At 50.8% G+C, this 18,978-nt stretch overlaps 1 protein-coding gene across 9 annotated transcripts in view; it reads left to right on the top strand.

Annotated features, from left to right (window-relative positions):
- Positions 1-18,978, top strand: part of ARID5B (AT-rich interaction domain 5B) — a 156,314-nt gene that overhangs the window by 30,987 nt on the left and 106,349 nt on the right. For 5 of the 9 annotated variants that reach the window (XM_085583196.1, XM_085583193.1, XM_085583195.1 and 2 more), the window contains one exon: positions 1,279-1,397. In XM_085583196.1, the coding sequence (XP_085439322.1) occupies positions 1,279-1,397 (119 nt within the window). Of the gene's footprint in view, positions 1-1,278; positions 1,398-7,870; positions 8,023-8,104; positions 8,456-18,978 lie in introns of those variants that run through there. The other 4 variants (XM_021535382.4, XM_021535394.4, XM_077784519.2 and 1 more) reach the window with 4 other exon arrangements.

The following is an 18,978-nucleotide window of genomic DNA, read 5'->3' as shown; positions in this document are numbered from 1 at the left end:
GATGAAGCTCTGGATTCCTAAACTTGGGAAGGGCAGATCTCATCAGGCCACCTCCTTTCTTGCTGTCCTGAGCCTGTGCTTGCCACTGATTCTGCTCAGAATGAGTTTTCCCTTGGGTTGTTATTTTCTGCTAGTTTTGGCAGGGGTGGAAGCACTGCCACCAGGCACAGTGCCCAGCAGCCAGCTCTGGCCTCCCTGAGGCTGTCACCAAGGACCACACTGTCCTCTGGTTTCACCAAAATTCAGGGCTTGGGAGTGAGATCTTTTTGAAGGACTGCAATTTTTAGATCCCTTTTTATTGCTAAGCTAGGTAAAGCACCGCTCAAAGTCATTATTCAAATGTGGCATATGTTTTGCTGTGAATTTTCAGTAGAACTCTTTCCAGTGATTTTCAAAATAAATGAGACTTTGCATAGTACCTTTTCCGTATTTAACATTGCCTTCCTGGCTTTGCAGCCAAGGCTTCCTTTTAAAGGCATGTGCATGAGATTATGCAATCGTAGTATTCCGGATACCCAGAGCAATTAAAATAAATCAGGCTAGGTATAATGAAGATGAGCCAAAGCATCTGTTTTTCAAGAAGATTAAAAAAACCCCACTGACACTATCATCCCCAGGGGCCTGAATCCATGGTGGTTAGACCTTAGAGATTCTTGTACTTCAGAAACGTGTCCAGCACTCACTTGGATAAGAAAAGGAGGAGCTGCAAAGCAGGAGAGGACTCTGGTATGGCAACTATCCCTGCTCCCTGGAAAGAGTGGCTGGATAACCCCGTGTGTTTGGCAAAGTTGGACTTGCAGACTAATTCTCTTTCCCTTCCAGTGTTTTAGTTTGACTGGATGGAGAGGAGGAGGAAGGATTTCTGCATCCTCTCTAGTGATTACCACACACATCTTGTGTTTATAACCTGTAGTTATTGATGATGGTGCCTCAGCAGGAGGTGCAGAAATGTCCATTCCCCTGTGCAAGGGACCACAGTGACCTGGGACACAGGAACACTTGCTTATCAGGCCACTTGTCCTGTGAGACAAGAAAGACACTTCAGGCCTATTCAGGAGCTATTCTGATTTGTTTCCCCCTCCCCTGCCACTTGGCATCAGATGCCAAAAGCTGTTTTCAGGCAAAACCAGGAAGGGGGCAAAGTGTGGGGCAGTCCACAGCAAGTTGTCTGCTGAGCTGCCTTGCTTAGGTAGGATGGCTCAAAGACAGCTTAGCCAAAGGCTAAATGTTGCTAAACTGTACCAGATGATTGACTCATCATTGTTGTGACATTTGTAGCTCAGGTAAAGGATGAAGACGTGGGAATAACTGCAGAAGAGACTGCTAGCGCTTACCAGGAAAAAATCTCCATGCAAAGGAAAGAGCAAATTGTGATGGTGGACTCTCTAGCCCTGCAGGTAGTCGGGGACCTCGGAAAGGCTTTCTCTGTGTCAGTGCATCTCATTCCAGTGCTGGAAAGAAAGATCTCAATAACTGGGAGATCAAATGTCCTTGCACAAACCAAACTGGGGAAAACAGAAAAACTCAATCCCAAAACAGATGAGCAAGAATTGCCATAAGCACTTAGGCATTAGGAAGGATGTCAAAGTCAATAAGGAGGTGAAATTCCCTGCTTTCATATGATGACAGGGCATAACAAAGAAAAATTTGAGTTTGGCTGGTGCAAAGCCCACTTTGCCCTTACTTGCTCCCCCACAGCACTGACTGCTCCCTCAGAGACAACTGCTTACTGTCCTCTGGGGCCCACCAAATTTCTTTTAAAAAAGGGTTTTTCTGAGGAAAAAAAAAAAAGCCACAACAGCTCAGACCTGTGAAGTGGAAGGAGGTCAGCTTGTTTACTTAAACCTATTTAAATCTGGCACACTGAGAATAGCAACTTGCTTTGACCACTGACTTGGGTAAATATGGCCTAGCATTCTTACATTCTTATGGTGATATTTCCAGCCCCAGCTATCCCCATCATGCAGGGATATATATATATGTATATATATATACATACATATATATATATATACATAGGTATATTTTCACTAAAAACAGTTGAGGTAAATTATTTGACAGGAGCTGGATGTGAAATGGCTGGTGTGCATTTCCTGTGCATTGTTCAGAAAGTGAAGCCCATCTAAAGTCCTACCAGGCAACATCCCCTTCCAAGCTTTATGATTATAAAAGAAATAGTTTGTTCACATTTAGGAAGATTTCCAGTGGAGAATTTTTTTTCAGGATTTGGTGAGAAGGCAGCTATCTTTAGCAGATAAATTAGCATGTTTTCTGGAGAGATCCACACAGGAAAGGATAGCCAGGGATTGCTTGCTGGACAGTATCAGCATTCCAGCTTTGAAATGACAATTCAGCCCTTGTAACATGAGATGAAATGATCTCCGTGGCCTCGCTCCCTCTTTCTTCCACAGCCATCCACACTACCACCACACGTAACAAGACATAATTTTACATAAGTAGAAGACTGTGCTCTGAGCCAATATACGAGTCGTGCCTGATTGAATATTGCCATTTCAGAGCCACCATCTAATCACATTTTTCAGGCTGTGTGAACAAAATAATGTTGTTATAATTACACAGAGTGTTTGTGTGTATGCGCGCATGTGTATTATATATGTATAATGACATTAGGATGATAATATAGCTGTTTCTATTAGCTCTGTGGTATTAATAAGGTATGACAGAAAGTTATTTGATACCATTTGAAATCCCACTTGCATTTTCATATTGCTCTCAGATGTAATTCAGGGACTTGATTTTTATGAGTTATGGCTCTGATGTCACTTGTATTTTTGCCCATAATAGGTCCCACTGGAGCAAAATTCATCAGACTCAATTAACAGCATCTGAAAAGTGTATTTGGTTAGCAACCAATCAGGCAGAAATGTTGTGGGCTCTGTTTTAGCTGACCCATCACTCTGTGCCACTAGATGAAACCAGCTTTGCAGGCAGCAGTTAGCAGCCACTGCAGCTCAGTTACTGTGAGAGTAAAACAACTATTCTGGGGGCTGCTCAGCTTATGGTTCTTCCTGTCCCATGGCTTCACCCTTGTTATCAGAATACTCTGCAACCATCTGGGCACCCTTCTCCTTTCTTCATGTGCAGGTGATCTGTCCCACCAGTCACTATTTTATTGGTGAATATTTTGATACTCAGTGATGATTATTTTCTTTAAGCAGCCTGGTCTGGGAGCCCTGGGGCAATTGGGTGCTTGTTCCAGGCAACCTGCTAGCAGTGCTATGGGGGAGTTAAAAACACAATGCCAGGGCAACAAAAAGAAATGCAAGGTAAATAAAAATAATTCCAAGTGCACATATGAATTGAAGACTGGGGCTTGAAAGCTGATCTCAGGGTTTTCTGCACGGTTTGGTCACTTATTGGGGCTGGTGGATCTTTTGAAGGGAAGATAAATGCTCTGACTTCTGGTATTATTAATGCTTTGAGCTGGTCATTTGTACATCTGATCTAAAGAGCTCCCAAAGTGAGAGACTGATACCAAAACCTGCTGAAGTGAACATGGGGCCTCATGGCAATTTCACAGGGCTTTGCATCCCATGCCGTGTGCTGAGTGCGAGCAGGGGCTGGCATCACCCTCACAGCCCCTGCTCCTGCTGTGACTCTGTCTCCCACCCTGAACACTCCTCATAAAACTCCTCCATGTCTTAGAAGCCTGGAAGGGAAAAGACAAGTAGAGAATCAGTGACCTGCAGCCCCCCAGCACTGCTGGCTGCCCCCCCGTGCAGGCACAGCCCCATGGCAGCGTGGGTCAGCTGTGTTCCCTTCCAAGCACAAAGCCGGGCTTCAAGACTCCAATTGCTTCCTGTCTCCCAACATGCCTGACCACAACTATTTTTAATTGTAAGGCATGAAAATAAGGTTATTTAATAAATTAACGCTTCAAATGCTTTTTGGTTCAACTTTGGCTATTTATTAGGAGCCAAATATGACTTTCTATGCAGTCATTTCCAGCTACCACTCTGTTTGATCCCCATCTTATTTCCTTTGTAATCTACTGATCTTCTGTTGTTATCATTGCTGTATTTTATGGTTTTGCATTACTTTATTGACTTGGTATACTGTAGACTGCTTTTTTTTTTTTTCCTCCTCTTCACTGAAAATAGCCTTTTATGAGAAGCTTAAGCAAAAGCCTGGAATGTTCAAAAGAAGGCACAGAAAAATTACAACATTTTGCACATTTCTTCTGGCCAGAGAAAGTTACAAAATATTCATATGAAGAAACTTATTCAGTGCCTGCAGGACAAAATCCAACTTTTGATAATATGTGGAATTTCAATTTCTGCTATAAACAGGTTCTGTATTTTTTGTATTTATTATTTTGAAGTATAAAGAATTTTCTAGGGGGGATGGGGAGGCTCCTATAAAATTGATGTCAGAGCAGTGATGAGTATGCATGCCTCACTGCTGGGAATATGTACTCTTCTGCACTGCCACAGCCTCTGTTGCTATCCCATTCCAAATGCTACCAACATTAGCAAATTAAACAGGATGCTGAGGGTCTTACCAGCCATCAGCACTGGATGAAGTGACACCAAGGGCTGAGGGCTGGAGCCATGGGGATAGAGGGTGAACCTTCCTTTTGTTCATGCCAGGCCCCATGGACAATGAGCTTCTCTACAGCTGAAGGTTAGGTAGGGTCCTGCAGGAGCTCAGCAGTGACTTGGGCCATCCTGCATAACCCCTGGCTCCCAGCATGCTGCACGGATGGATAATCATCCCTCTGCTGAGAGAACCAAAGTATGCTCTCACCTGATTATTCAGCCTCACCACCTTCTTCATAGAGGTTGTAACACCGTGGCTTGGAGGGATGCTTGGAGGAAGACTGTGGCTGGTGGGAAGGATAGGGTTCTGCAACTATCAGAGCTGTGAGTGATGCTTCATGCAGCAGCGAGGAGCTCAGGTTGCCAACAGTGCCCAGGCCCCAGCTGCTGGGGCAGAAGCAGAGGGATTTGGGCACAAACAGAGATGGGAAGTTCTCTTTGCTACTCTATTATATATTGTGGGAAAGGAGCTGCACTACCTGCCTGAGATAAAGAAAATGAACAAATACAAACCTGTTTGTGCCCAAAATATGGTAACAATCATTTGGGGACTGTTTTATCTGTGTGAGAATAGAACCCTGATTAAACATGCCAAGGTCAGTGAAAACAAAGGTGAATTGCAGAAGAAATTAATGTAATTCTGGCCAGGAGTTCACTGGGGGTGAAATGAAGCAGCACTCTCTGTTTTGCAGGGATGTGTCAAGGTGTGGGTCTCACTTGTGTCACCTCCCATATCTATCCAGCCCCTGGCAAACATCCTCCAGGGGACTGATCTCCCAGGCACAAAGTGACAAGACTTTACTGGCCAAAAGGGTGGCTATTTGCAGCTCTCCTGAGCTGTTCTGCTGGGTTTGCCCATCCAAGCCATGCTGGTGCTGGGTGGAAGCCAAGCAGCGGTACTCGCTGGCTTCCTGCTGTCCTCTGCAAGAATCCCAGCCCGCCCCCGGTGCTCACAGCGTTCTCACCGCTGTACGAGCCGCGGGGCCACAGAACGGACAGACACCCGGGCATCTCAAAAGGATAAAGGGCAGGAAAACTGAAACCTCCTACAAACTGTAAGGATTTGGTAATTCCTCCAGAGGAACCAGCAGAAAATCAGCCTGCCCCTGGAGAAGCACCAAGCATCCCAGCCAGGCTTGGGCACCGGGGTTGTCAAGATGAATCCCTCACCTTCACGGCAGCGGTGCGAACCTTGCCCAAATTCCCGTGCTTTCTCCGTTCCCGCTCCTCGGGGCCAAGCGAACCCTGCGCCCCGCGTAGGGGCTCCCGTCACCGCACTTCACGGCTTGCAGCGGGGAGGGCCCCTCGGTCCCGGCGGGGTTTGGGCACGGGCCGTGTCCTGCCCCGCCGTCCTCTGTCCTGCCCCGCCGTCCCTCTGTCCTGCCCCGCCGTCTTTCTGTCCTGCCCCGCCGTCCCCTGTCCTGCCCCGCCGTCCTTCTGTCCTGCCCCGCCGTCCCCCTGTCCTGCCCCGCCGTCCCCCTGTCCTGCCCCGCCGTCTTTCTGTCCTGCCCCGCCGTCCCCCTGTCCTGCCCCGCCGTCCCCCTGTCCTGCCCCGCCGTCCTCTGTCCTGCCCCGCCGTCCCTCTGTCCTGCCCCGCCGTCCTCTGTCCTGCCCCGCCGTCCCTCTGTCCTGCCCCGCCGTCCCCCTGTCCTGCCCCGCCGTCCCCCTGTCCTGCCTCGCCGTCCCTCTGTCCTGCCCCGCCGCCCGCGCCGCGCCGGGCAGCAGCTCCCCGCCAGGGGGCGCCCCGCCCGCGGCGCCGCCCGCACTTGTTGCTGCCCCCCGTGGCGCGCGCTGTGTCGTGATGCACGCGGCGCTGACGTCACCGCTGGCGTCATTATTAACGATCGCATCCATTTATTTATTTATTTGCTCGTTTGTTTATTTGTTTATTTAATTATTTATTTGTTTCCGTTTCACGGCGTTCCGCCGGGGCGGCTCCGAGCCTGTGCCCGCCCTTATCCCCCCTCCCCCTGGGATCAGGGCCGGCGGAGGGAGCTGGGGAGGAGAATGAGACAAAAATTGGGAAGAAAGTGCCGCTGCTGAGGAAAGCGCAGGGGGACTCGGTCCCCGCGGAGCCGCTTTGTAGTGCTCTCTACCCCCTGCCCCGCGGAGCCGGGGTTGGCTGCGCTGGCGCGCAGTGATGGAGTCCCCAGGGAAAAGGGCGAGAAGGACAGAGCTCCCCCAGAATGACCCGTCAGTCCCTGTCCGGGGCTGGGCGGATGGGGGCTCCGCGGGCGCGGGAGGCCGCGCAGCCCGCTCGCCGCAGCAGCATCTACCTGCAGGGATGCAGCTCCCGGAGCCCCGATGGGAACTTTCCGTGCCCGGCGCTGCGGAACGGCCCTTGCGCCGTTGCGGGACCAAGTGCGGGACCCGCGGTGCCCGCCCCTCTGGCCGGCCGGGGCTCCCGCGGCTGGGGCCGCCGGCGGCGCCCCGAGCTGCCCGCCTCAGGATAGCGAGGGCTGCGCGGGGCGCGCAGGGCCGGCGGCTCTCCCCGACGTGGGGCGCCGCCGCAGGGGGCGGGCGGGGCGCAGGTAAGGGGCCGCCCCTCTTTGCGGGGCGCGCAGCCACCTGTCCGCCGCCCGCGCCCCTCCGCGCCCGCGCAGCCATCGCCCCGGGCGCCGCGGCGGCAGCGCCGGCACGTGCCGCTGCGCGCCCGTGTCCGCGGGCGCGGGGAGAGCGCGCCCATCGCCGCCGCCGCGCTCCCCCTCCCCCTGCGCTGTCTGTTCCGGCCGAGCCGCGTCCCTCCGCGCAGCGCCATGAATATTGATGTGTTTATATAATCGATAACCCACTTTCCATCCCTTCCCGGGGAACAGCGATAAATAAATGAGGGACGCGCCGCCCGCCCTCCGCGGCCGCCGGGGGGGCGGCAGGGGGGCGCAGCCCCCGCCGTGCGCTCCGCGGCTGCCGGGGGTGGGCGCGGGCTCGGGCGGTGGGAGCGGGCGGTCCCGCCGGGCGCGCGCGGACGAGCAGCGCCCCTCGCGCCGCAGGAAATGGTCTTTATATTAGACATATACGGGCAGGTCCTGTCAGATCCCCAGCGCGCCCGCCCGCCCTTTCGGCCCCCCAAAAATCGCCGGGCGCGGGTAGCGGCCCCGCCGCCGCCCCGCCGCCTCCGCGCCGCCCCCCCGAGGCCCGCCGCCGCCCCGCGGCATTTTTGCCGGGCCCGGGCGGGCGTCGGGGGCCCGGCCGGCGTCGGGTGGCGCCGGCGGCGGGACGCGGCGGGGCGGCGGCGGGGCGGCGGAGCGGGGGGCGGGCGGCGGGGGGGGGCGTCGCCGCGCGCGGCGGGGCGGGAGGCGGCGGCGGCGGCGGGGCGGCGCGGGGGCGGCGGCGGCGGGGGGCGGCGGGCGGCGGGGCCGGCTTCGCCCTGCCAGGACCTGCCGGGCTCCATTCACGCCAACAAGTTTGGGAGAATGTTGAGTTCAATCGCGCCGGAGCCGCGATGGAGCGCAGCGCACTGCAGGTACCGCGCCGCCCCGCGCCCCCGCCCCGCCCCGCGCCCCCCGCCGCCGCGGAGCCCCCTCCCTCCCTCCCGCGCTCCCCTCCCGCCGCCCTCTTCCTCCTCCTGCCCCTGCGCGGCGCGGCGCGGCGCGGAGCCGGCGCTGATGCCGCTGCCGTGTTGTTGTTCCCCGCAGTGGGTCGGCGCCCCGTGCGGCTCGCACGGCCCCTACGTCTTCTACAGGGCGTTCCGCTTCCAGCGCCGCGGCGGCGGCCGGGCGCGGGTCCTCTCCCTCGGCGACTTCTTCTTCGTGCGGTGCCGCGCGGAGGAGCCCGCCTGCATCGCGGAGCTGCAGCTGCTCTGGGAGGAGCGCACCAGCCGGCAACTTCTCTCCAGCGCCAAACTTTATTTTCTCCCCGAGGACACCCCCCAGGGCAGGACCAGTGACCATGGCGAGGTGGTAAACGCGGCGCCGGCCCCCCTTCCCCCGCGCCCGTCCCCACCTGCATGCCCGGGCTCGGCTCCCCCCTCTCCTGGCTCCCCCCACCCGCGTCCCCCTCCCCGCCGCGCGTGGCGGGGCAGCGCGGAGGGGCCGCGCCGTCGGGGCGCACCGGTGCGCGCTGACCGGGAACTTGTGCGGGCGGGGTAAGAAGGGAGGGGGTCGGGCTGCGGGCGGCCCCGGCCCGGCGGGCAGCGGAGTGTGTGCCGGGCTCGCCCGGTCCCTCTGCTTCCTTAACAAAAAAATACCCAACAAAACACAAAAACCCCAAAAGCAAAACACACGGAGAAGCGGGAGAAAAAAAAAAAACACGTTGGGGGGAATTTCTATATTGTTCGGGGCTTTTTTTAAGTATTCGATATGTTTAAGAGGGCGGAAATTACGAAATGGAGGCAGAGGGAGATCAAACGCTCTCTTGCTGGCAGGGACGTGTTGAATAAAGTGATAAATGACAGGTACGGGAATAATACATTCAAATAACTTGCAGATATGCCTGGGCGTATTTCGGAGCCGCCGCGCTCCCGGCGCAAACGCGCGGCGCGCCGGCACCCTCCGCCGGCGGCCGCGCAGCCCGCGGTGGGGCCGCGCAGCGCGGGATGGGGCCGCGCAGCCCCGCACCGCCCCGCCCCAGCCCCGAGCCCTCCCGTTATCTGCTTTTCAAATTCATCGCTTCAGTCTGTGGGCTGGGGACGGGTGAGGTACTCAGGCAGGGGGCTGCGGGGACGGCCAGTGTCCCCGAGAGGGGCTGGAGACCCGGTGGGAGGAGGACGAGATGTTTTGGGGGAACTTCTGTTGGAGATGCCGGGGGGGGTTGGGTCCGAGGGGGGGCTGTCCGCAGGGGTTGTTTTCGGAGGCACGCGTGGCTGTAGGTGCCGGTGTAGCCCTGTACCCGCACACACGCGTACGCAGCCGAAACTCGTCTCAGAGCCACCTTCGCTCGCTGCCACCCCTTCACTTTAATTTTCTGTGCGTGCCGCCGAGATAAGGGAGCCTTTTCCTAAGAATCAGGGAGATGACAGTGAGCAATGGATGCTCTGAAATTGCCCGTGGTGACTATTTAAAACTGTGCCTCTGCGTGTCTCGTGTGTGTGTAAAATGAAAGATATTTGGAAGGCAGGGGGGTGGGGAAAGGGACACAAATCATTTTAATATGCCTTAATGATCAGCTCATGTTACTGTGGTAGGAACATCAGAGAAAATTAATCCTACCATTACGAGTAAAACACCGCTCTGGTACGAGAGTTCTCAGCTGCATGTACCTTCCTAATAATACGCGCGATTTTATTTATTTTTACATGCAAACACCGCTAGTAATTAGCCGTGTGATTATACTTGTGCATTTCATTGCGGCTTTAACTGATGTCATTCTGCATTATTCAACCATATGAAAACAATTTTCAATTAAGATAATGGCACGCCTTGAAATTATGCAAATGCCGGCCGTATTGTGTAGAATAATTATGACAAATGTAAAGCAGGTAAAAAGTTTCCTAATGCAGTTGTGTTTTACACCCCGGTGATGTCATTTCCCCTCTGGCCTAAGTTAGTCATTCATTAGCAGAGTAGCAGCAGCAGCAACAGCAACAGCTCTGAGTGATATTTCTCTGGCAGGGAGCCTACAGAAACCGGCGCTGAGAGCCAGGGCCTAGAGAGGGCAACATAACACTCCCATTAAGAAATGTACTTTGTTTTCACTTACTCCATTAACTTGTTTATAGACATAGGAATGATTTTTTATGATTGATTTTTAATAGTTTGGAACAATCTGAACAGTGCTTGGGGATGTGCAGGCAGCAGAGAGACAAAAGGCTGGGTGCTGGCTGGCTGGGGGTAACTGCTCTCATTGGGGGGCAGGGGCAGCTGTTTCCCCTTGGCACCCCAAGGTCCCAATCCCTTCGGTAAATGACACTCTTCTTGGTCCCCAAAGGGGCAGCAGGGCCACCTCTGGGGTCATGGGGCTTCCTAACACTGGCTCCTTCTGCAGGAGATGTGGCTCTTGAGTCAGATGTGGCTTATTGCCATCAGAGGGGACCTTATTTGTGGTGTGGGATTCTGATGGGATAAAATACCTCGTTGTGCATTCAGGGAGTAGGGATGGAGTGAGCCAGTGCTTAAGCATGTACTGCAAACCTGCGATGTCCGAGGCAAAGGGTGACGGGGCGCTCGCTGCCACTGGAATTGTTGGGGAGGGGAGCAAGTGGCTGAATTGCAGTTTTGTGATCGAGCCCACCAGAGATTTGGGCACGGTCTCCAGCAGCTACCTGCGCTAGCAGCGTGATTAATAGAAGCAGCTGGCCGCCTGTTTTCCGTAATAGCGGCGCTGACACTGTGACAATATTCAGCTAGTGGCTGTAAGGAGGGAGGAGAAGCAAGGAGAGATGTAATCCTTCTGTTACTCAGAAATTTCTGATGGCATATTTTATCTGATTGCCAAATGTTTGAGCTAATCAGCAATAAGTGTAAATATAAGTCTTTTTATAGCTAGCTGAATTCATCATCCAGATTTAAATATAACCCCAATTGCTGCTGAAACCGGATGTTTCCATGTGCTGCCCAGATCCAAGGAAGGTTCAAGCCCAGGTGTGCTTCTGCTTCAGGACCCTTTTTTTCACCTAAGGCTCAGCATCCCCATCACCACAGTGGAAAAACTGCCTTTTGATGCCAGAAGCTGACAGAGATTGTTTCTCAGGGAGTCTCAGTGGATGATGAACATGGGATGGAGCTGCTCACATGCAGCAGGTACGGGTGATTCTGACCCTGATGCTCATGGCATCCCAAGGAAACATGCATAGAGAGGCTGGGACCAGCTCTGCCATCACACGTAGACCAAGGGTCTCGCTGCTCAGGAACAGTAGAGACACTTTTGTAAGAGCAGCAAGGCCTGTGAGGCCGCTGCTAGGTGAACTAGAAGAGTTTTGTTCTACTTTACTGAAAACTTTGTTGCTGCTTTCAAAATACAGCAGCCTGGGCACGATGCTTCCCACCTCACCATCAAGCCCAGACGCTGCAGCAGGTGCAGCACTGGCCAGAGAGCAAGAGCAGCCTTCTCTCTTCTCCCTCTAGCAGGGAAGAAGTGATTCTCCTCCATCCCTACAGGGCCATTGCCAAAACAGTGTCTTCTGGTAGAGGAAGTCACCACCTTGCCTTGGTTTTCTCATTCGCTCTGGTCTGGTGCGGTCCCGTGTCACCTTCCACATGGGCTGAGATCTTCTTGACGGCAGGTGCCTCACACAGGGGTCAGAATAGGATCCTTGGAAGCCTGTGGAGATCCAGAGGGAGTGCCTTTAAGGGCACGCCATTGTGTTTGAAATAGTTTCATGGGGTGCATGTGGAAAGCAAGCCCCAGCTTTGCTGGCACCCACGTGTGAGAAGCTGTGTGCTGTCAGAAAGCACCTGCCCAGGCCCCTCGTGCAGTGCCCTAGTCCTGTGGCATTCAGGTGGCACAAGGTGGGCTCACCCTCCAGCTCACAGCGTCTCGGCCAAACCTTCCTCCAGCTCATTTACTGCTCTCTGCATTTACTTCTCCAAGGGGTAGTGTGGTGTTGTGGAATGACTGACCTTTGCAAAAGCAGTTGTAGAGCAAAATGCTTGTTAGTGCCTGTGTTTTCATGTTTTTAAAGGTGTTGGCATTAGTTAGACTAGGCTTAAAAATACATTTCAAAGTTGATACTCATTAAGTCCGGGGATGGTATTTGATGTGAGGCATACAATTCCTAAAAAACTGTAAACAAGCAATGAATTCATTTTACATGGTATGCCATTCCCTGCACTGCCCTGCGTTGTGGTGAATGCTGCTTCCATTGAGGCTGGACTGTCAGTGGGGATCTGCCTTTGGTTCATTCATCAGCAGCAAAGTTTACTACAAACTCATGTTGATTTCATCTCTTCTCCCAAACTGGGGATCTGATGCAATGCTTTTCGCCTTGCAAATAATCCTTACTCATGCAAGTAATTTACATGAGTAAGCGTTGCTCATAGAGAGGAGAGGAGAGAGCTAGTTTCCTGTAATTATTTCCCTAGAAGTATTTTGCATTTTCAGAATAATTGGGGTAAAGGAAAAAAAAGAAGTCACTCCATAGATGTGTGTCATTTGTAATTGCAGAAGAGATTCTTCCAGAAAGTTAAGGGAGTCAGTGGTTTTGTTCTCTCTTCATTTTGGGGTAGATGCTGACAGCATCCCTTGAAAGCCTGGCTCATTTTGTAGGGGCTCTCCACTTGCAGGGGTCCTACCCCAGTGCCTAAAGGTAGCATAGGCTGGCCCAGGCATGGTGTATTATATCAACAGTGCTTTATTGCCACCCCCCCTAGAAAAATGTGCTACTCCCTTTGCACAGTAATACATTCTGGTTTTTTAGAGACGTAGGAATCTGTGCACTCTTATTTGGAATGAGAATAGCCTCGTTTTAGTCTCCACGGTGTGTGCCTTTTGCTCGTATCTGTCAACACTGGTAATGGCAACACGTTTCAAACATGCAGATTATGATTATTAAAGGGTGCTTTAAAAATCATGCTAATAGCATCAATCTCCAATGTACACTTGCTCAAATTAATTCAGCTTTAGAAATCAGGCACACTGTAATAGCAGTGTTAGAGAAATGGCATTTGTCATAAAATATCGTGGGTTTGGTAATTGCATATCCACTCTGTATATTTTTATCTCTCTTGCCACCAGTAGCATATGCTGGCAAAGGAAGGAGAGGGCAATGATATTACTTAGAGAAGCCACATGTTGCTAGCCATTAGCCAGCAGTCTGGAATATCTGATCATTTAAGGCACATTCCTTTAAAAAAAAAAACAAAAAAAACCCACAACAACTTTTTATTTTATTTCATTTTCTTTTTTCTTTTCCTCCCTTTCCCTGTGTATTCAGACTGTAAAATACACCCACTGCTTTCCAGAGTTGCTGTTCCCAGTCTGATCAGTGGCACTAAACATTAAACTCTTGTCTTTGGAGAATAATAGGCCTCACATGGTACACCCTCAAGCATGTTGAGATACTGTGCAGGCTGGAAAATAAAAATGTTCTAATTGTGTCTTTTAAATAAGCATAGGAGTGAATTAATTAGACTATATTTTGTCTTTAGTTGCTTAGTTACACAATAGTATTCCTAAGCGCAAGTAAGATAAATTGGCTCTTTTTGTGCTGCTTGTCCCTTAATCATAATTACTGTATTGCTCAGGAGAGTAACGCATACATAGATTTTGCATTTTTAATAATATTCAAACAATATGCGAATGATATAGAAAGTATGTTCTGATTCAAGCTCTCGTATGCTTTTATTCGGGAAGAAGTTCTACTGCTATGGGAACAATATTTGCATTAGTTGCTCAGAGATGTAGTTCTGGGAAATACATAATTGAAATATTCTTGCAATGCTTGTTCTGGCCCTTTCATTCGCATTCAAAATAACAATGCCTTAAGTCTCTGAACAGTCATCCACTCTTGATTTAAGAGTTTTTTTTCTTTGTGTGTGTGTGTTTGTGCATGTGCAGTGTGGGTTCACACCCAGCGTTAACCCTGCACAGCCTAGACACTCGTGTGATTCATAGTGTTGTATCAAGTTGAGCTTTTTATTTGTAGCTAAAATGCAGTCAGAAGGTCAGATGAACATCGGCATTTTATGGCATTAATCCAATGACCTTAATGCTTGGCAGGCATCCATGTTTCTATGCGAAGGTGCCAGGGTTATAGATAATAAAAGAGTTTGTTTTCATTTTCTGGATGTTTTAATCTTTCTTTGCGAAGTGTAGCCTCGGATCTGGGGGCTTGGGGCTACACCCGGGGGCCAAAACTTTAATGTCTTACTGGGTTGTTGAACGTTAGCTGCTAATGATGGGCAGATTGATACAGATACTAAACAATGGAAGGTTCTGGCAAGAAACCCTCTAGACATGCTCAGTGGATGTATGTGAAAATTGGCTCCATTGTTCTGCTGTATGAAAAGCAAGTAAATTATTTACAGATATTTGCTAATTAAAGCACATATTGTTTTACCAGCACAATAGAACACAATATAACAAAAGACAAAAGAATAAGCTTGCATAATTTAAACCTGGTAATGCCATGTACTCCTTTTTAAGAAAAAATATAATTATGTAATCTATGAGGAAAGCTTCTCGTACTGTAACTGTAGTAGGCAAAATCAGGAATGAATTGCTTGTCAACTTGCCTAAACTAAAACAGCTCTTTGAGATCTGTGAGCTATCTGACGGCAAAACATTTTGACTGAAGCCTATTTTCTGTTTGGTCAGAACTTCTATCTGCAATGACAGATATAAATTCAATTTGAACCTCTGGCTGGGAGTGGGAGGAGGGAGAAAAAAACACCCCAGTCATGAAGGAGGAGGCTCCCAGTAGAAATGTCATGTTGAGCTGCTCTCAGCCGTCCCTCTTCTGGACACAGATGTAGCAGGACCCCAAAAAGCATCCTGCAGAGACATGGTGGTTTTCTGCCCCAGCTTGTTTTGCATGTCTTGCTTTGGAATTACTGACTCATGTAGAAAATGCTGCTTGCTAATACAAGGGAAAGCAAAAACTATAGGTCCTCACATGCTTCAGCCATGTCCTTCAGCTTGGTCTTTTTACTTGGTTTTGGACCCTGGAAGGGATGAAAACATCAGTGTGAGTTTCAGACAGCTCTGTGCAGCTGTGCTTAGGCTGCGGAAATACCTGTCACCTGAATTTAACAAGATCATTATAGCCCTTTAAAGTAATTAGGGAAGGATTAACAGATGAAAGGTTCTGCCTTGGCCTCTTTAAAATTCTCTAGTGTGCCAGGTAAATTTCTGATCTGTGCATTTCCCTTCTCAAGGCCCTCCCCATGGGTTCATGGGTGGAAAGCAGTGGTCTCTGTAGGTCCCTGTTTGTAGGCACCTCCAGGGAGCAGGTCCAGACTCCAGCAGTCAGTTCTGCTCCACAAATCCTTTGGGACACCTGTCTGCCCTGGGCTAGGGGATGCATGAGGAGATGGCACCAAATGAGGCACTCGGAGCAGGGTCAGGGGAAAGAAGGCTGCCCCTGCCTGTGCCAAGCTTTGGAGCCTCTTGTGAGGCTTCCCTGCCATTCAGTGGTCCCACCTGTGGAACAGGAGGAGCAATTCCCACCTGGCAGAGCTGTGCCCCAGTCCCCAGATCAGCAGCATGCTTACAAGGCTTCTGCTGGAAGAACAGGGGAGTATATGGCAGGAGAGTCCTTCATGTGCCCGGTAAGGGTGGCTGAACAGGGCACATCTCAGAGGCAGGCCTTTTCCACAACACAGCCAGGTTTTTAGCCAGTTTGTGGTCCTGCAGTCTTAAGAACTTTTGTGTATATTCCCAGCCCACTGCAGCAGTAAGGAGACAGGACTTTTTCACTCTGAGGAAGTCTCTCAGAGCAAATCGGGCCTCTGCCTCTTTAGAGCTGGGTATGCTCCCTGGAAGAAGTACTGCTTTTAGGAGATGCTTCTGGAGACCTGGGTTCAGATTCTTGAGTGACTTTGGGTGAGTGGGTTAGGGATGAATTGAGATGACCTGGTTTCTGCTGCTGTCCCAGAGCTCTTATGGTATCTGTATGGCAGAGAAGAGCTCTGGACTAAAGACCGTGATCAGGACCTTTTTGTTTTGACTGTGCTGTCAGATAAAGCTGATGGTACTTCCCTCAAACATCCAGGTAAATGCCTTCCTACAGGAGAGGTGCTAATTGGCGAGCCCCCTCCTTCCCTTCTGCCTATCTTCAGCATGACCTCCTGCTCCTCCAAGGGGTCTAGAGCAAGGAACGGGATTCCTGAGTTGAGAACTGCTGTGTTAGATACACATGGTACAGGAAGGTCCTTTTCACTTAAATTGCAAAAACCTTCATAGTGGGGTGTAAAACCAGCCTGGAATAAGGGAGGCCTTTATGCCCAAATGAAATAACAGTTCTGTTATCCCTGGTGAATGCAGTCCGTAAGAGTCACACTGTATTTTTTGCTCCTGCGGATGAATGTGTTTTCATCAGCAATGTAGTGGGTTGTAAAATACACATCCCCAGCTATCTAGTGTGCTAAAGATTTCACAGAAAAGGCTTGAAGATGTTTTCTAATTCAAATCATACTGATCCGATAAATGACATGCAGTGTCTCCTGTAATTATCAGCAAGAGTTTTTACAGTACATCTCCTGTTTCTCTCTAGGCCACATATTTGATGTTAGGAGACAGCCAAGCAGGTGTTTGACTCGCTCATGCCCTCCAGAATTCCTTAAATGACCTCTGGAAGTACTGGAGTGAAAACAGTCTCAGCATGTCAAAATTTTGAGATATCTCAGTTGCTGTAATTCTTTTAAGGCTGCCTCAATGTCTCTAAAATATAAATCTTTCCTAGTTATTGGCAATGAGTAAGGAGTTGTGACGTACCATATGTGGGTGTGCAATCAAGATGTATGACCTCCCTGAACTGCCCTGTGACTCGCTGCCTTGTAAGAGTTAATATTTCTTCTAAAAAATAATTATCTGCTTTAAGCTATTGTAACTACCTGACCTGTTTCCCTGAATATATTTCAGCCATCTGCTGAGTCAGGCAATATAGCATTCTGTGCTTTCACGAGGCTGTGATGGTTGCTTAGACAACAGTGACATAATATTTAAGCATAATGGCTCTCGAGAAGATGCTGTCCTCTTCTCCCTGGATGACTTCTCTGGAAATGCAAATCTAGTATGCTCTTAAAAAAACAATAGATGAATGAGAAGGGTTTGTATCGCCATCCTTCTTAACCATCTCCCCATTTTCTACTTGATAGGTGAAAGAATTGTACTTTGCTCAGAAGTCTTAGAAGTCATGCTAAAATTGCAGGCTGACTAGATAACCGTTTTTATAGAAGCAGCTAAAAAAGTGCCTCTTTCTATAGTCAGTGCTTATTTAAAGATTTAGACAACACTGTGGCTGAGACCATTGGTCCACTGGAACACTGATCAGTTGGTCAGGTCCACCAGATAAATCCTGAGCAGAGTTGAAATCTCTGCTGGTTGTTTTCTCTTCTTGCTGTAGCAGAAAAAAATGGTAATTAAAGACTTAACTGTGCAGTGGAGACCTCATAAACATATCACTTCAGAGCATAGCTAATACATGATGAGTTGATTTTGTATAGATAGAGATATATATGCACTGTTTGCAACGTGGGTGGTTTTTCATGTTTACACAGAGATATAATTATGAATGACATGAAGGTTATACAGCAGATTTCTTTAATCTTCTAAAGGTTTATTAGTCATGTGTCACTACGTACCTGGTTTTTACTTTTTCAGCATGTGTATTCCTTTGTCATCTCAGTGAAGGGGTTTCTCTAGAAGGATGGTGGCAGTAGATAGTGGTTGATACCAAAGGGGGCTGCAAGAGCTTCTGTGGCTGACAGGTCCCAGAACAACTTTCGTTGTGACACAGGGCTTAATCAAAAAGGAGAAGGACCCTTTTGTCACCTGCTGCTCAAAAAAAAAAACCCCAAAACACCACAGCAGTTTGGGGCTGAGCGCTTGGAGAGGTTGCTGAAGAATGTGTAAAGGCACGGCAAGGCACATTGAAATTCCAGGGCTGCTGAGACAGTTGGGTCACCTTTGCTTGGGTGGCGGAAGGGCAGATGACCTCTTGTGTCAGCAGACTGCCAAAATGTGGGCAGGAGAGCCCTGCTGGAGCTGCCCGTGGCTCGGGCTCTGGGGAAGCAGAGGCTGGAGCACCCGCGTGCCCTGCGCGGTGGCAGCGCTGGCATGGCGCGGCGCCGGGGTGGGAGCGCCCGTGGCGATGCAGTCCCACGCTGGTGGGTGACGCCCGCCCTGGCAGAGGAGGCCTGCAGTCTGATCTGCCTGTTTGAGGAGTTGGGAAGAATGTGGACAATTCTGTGTGAACTGGGTCAGAAGTGAGTGGTGAGGGAGGGGAGCAGGTCTGTCCAGTCCTGCTGTGTGGCAGGCAGGGCCAACCAAGGCAGGCTCTGAGGCGATTCAGGTCATCTTTCCATTTCCCGCCTAAAAGTGAGCTGGGCCACGCTTCCCCGACGCCGCTGTGGGGATCGCTGGCAGTGCAGGGGGAGGACAGGGATTTGGGGGCCTGGTGCCCTCAGGGACAGGGATTTGGGGGCCTGGTGCCCTCAGGGACAGGGATTTGGGGATCTGGTGCCCTCAGGGACAGGGATTTGGGGATCTGGTGCCCTCAGGGACAGGGATTTGGGGGCCTGGTGCCCTCAGGGACAGGGATTTGGGGGCCTGGTGCCCTCAGGGACAGGGATTTGGGGGCCTGGTGCCCTGAGGGACAGGGATTTGGGGATCTGGTGCCCTCAGGGACAGGGATTTGGGGATCTGGTGCCCTCAGGGACAGGGATTTGGGACCAGCCTGGTGCCCTTAGAGATGTAGCTGATGCAGGGGTGACCAGCTGTCCTTGGGGACAAAGCTGGTGTGGAGGTGACTGGGTGGCCCTGACAAGGGGCCAGCAGCTGTGGAGGGAGGTTTAGCCCAGAGCCCTTGTCACAGCACAGGGAC

This window comes from Lonchura striata, chromosome 6 (genome assembly GCF_050655825.1).
Source record: "Lonchura striata isolate lonStrDom1 chromosome 6, ASM5065582v1, whole genome shotgun sequence".
NCBI lineage: Eukaryota > Metazoa > Chordata > Aves > Passeriformes > Estrildidae > Lonchura > Lonchura striata.
This window is presented reverse-complemented; position numbering and strand designations above follow the sequence as displayed.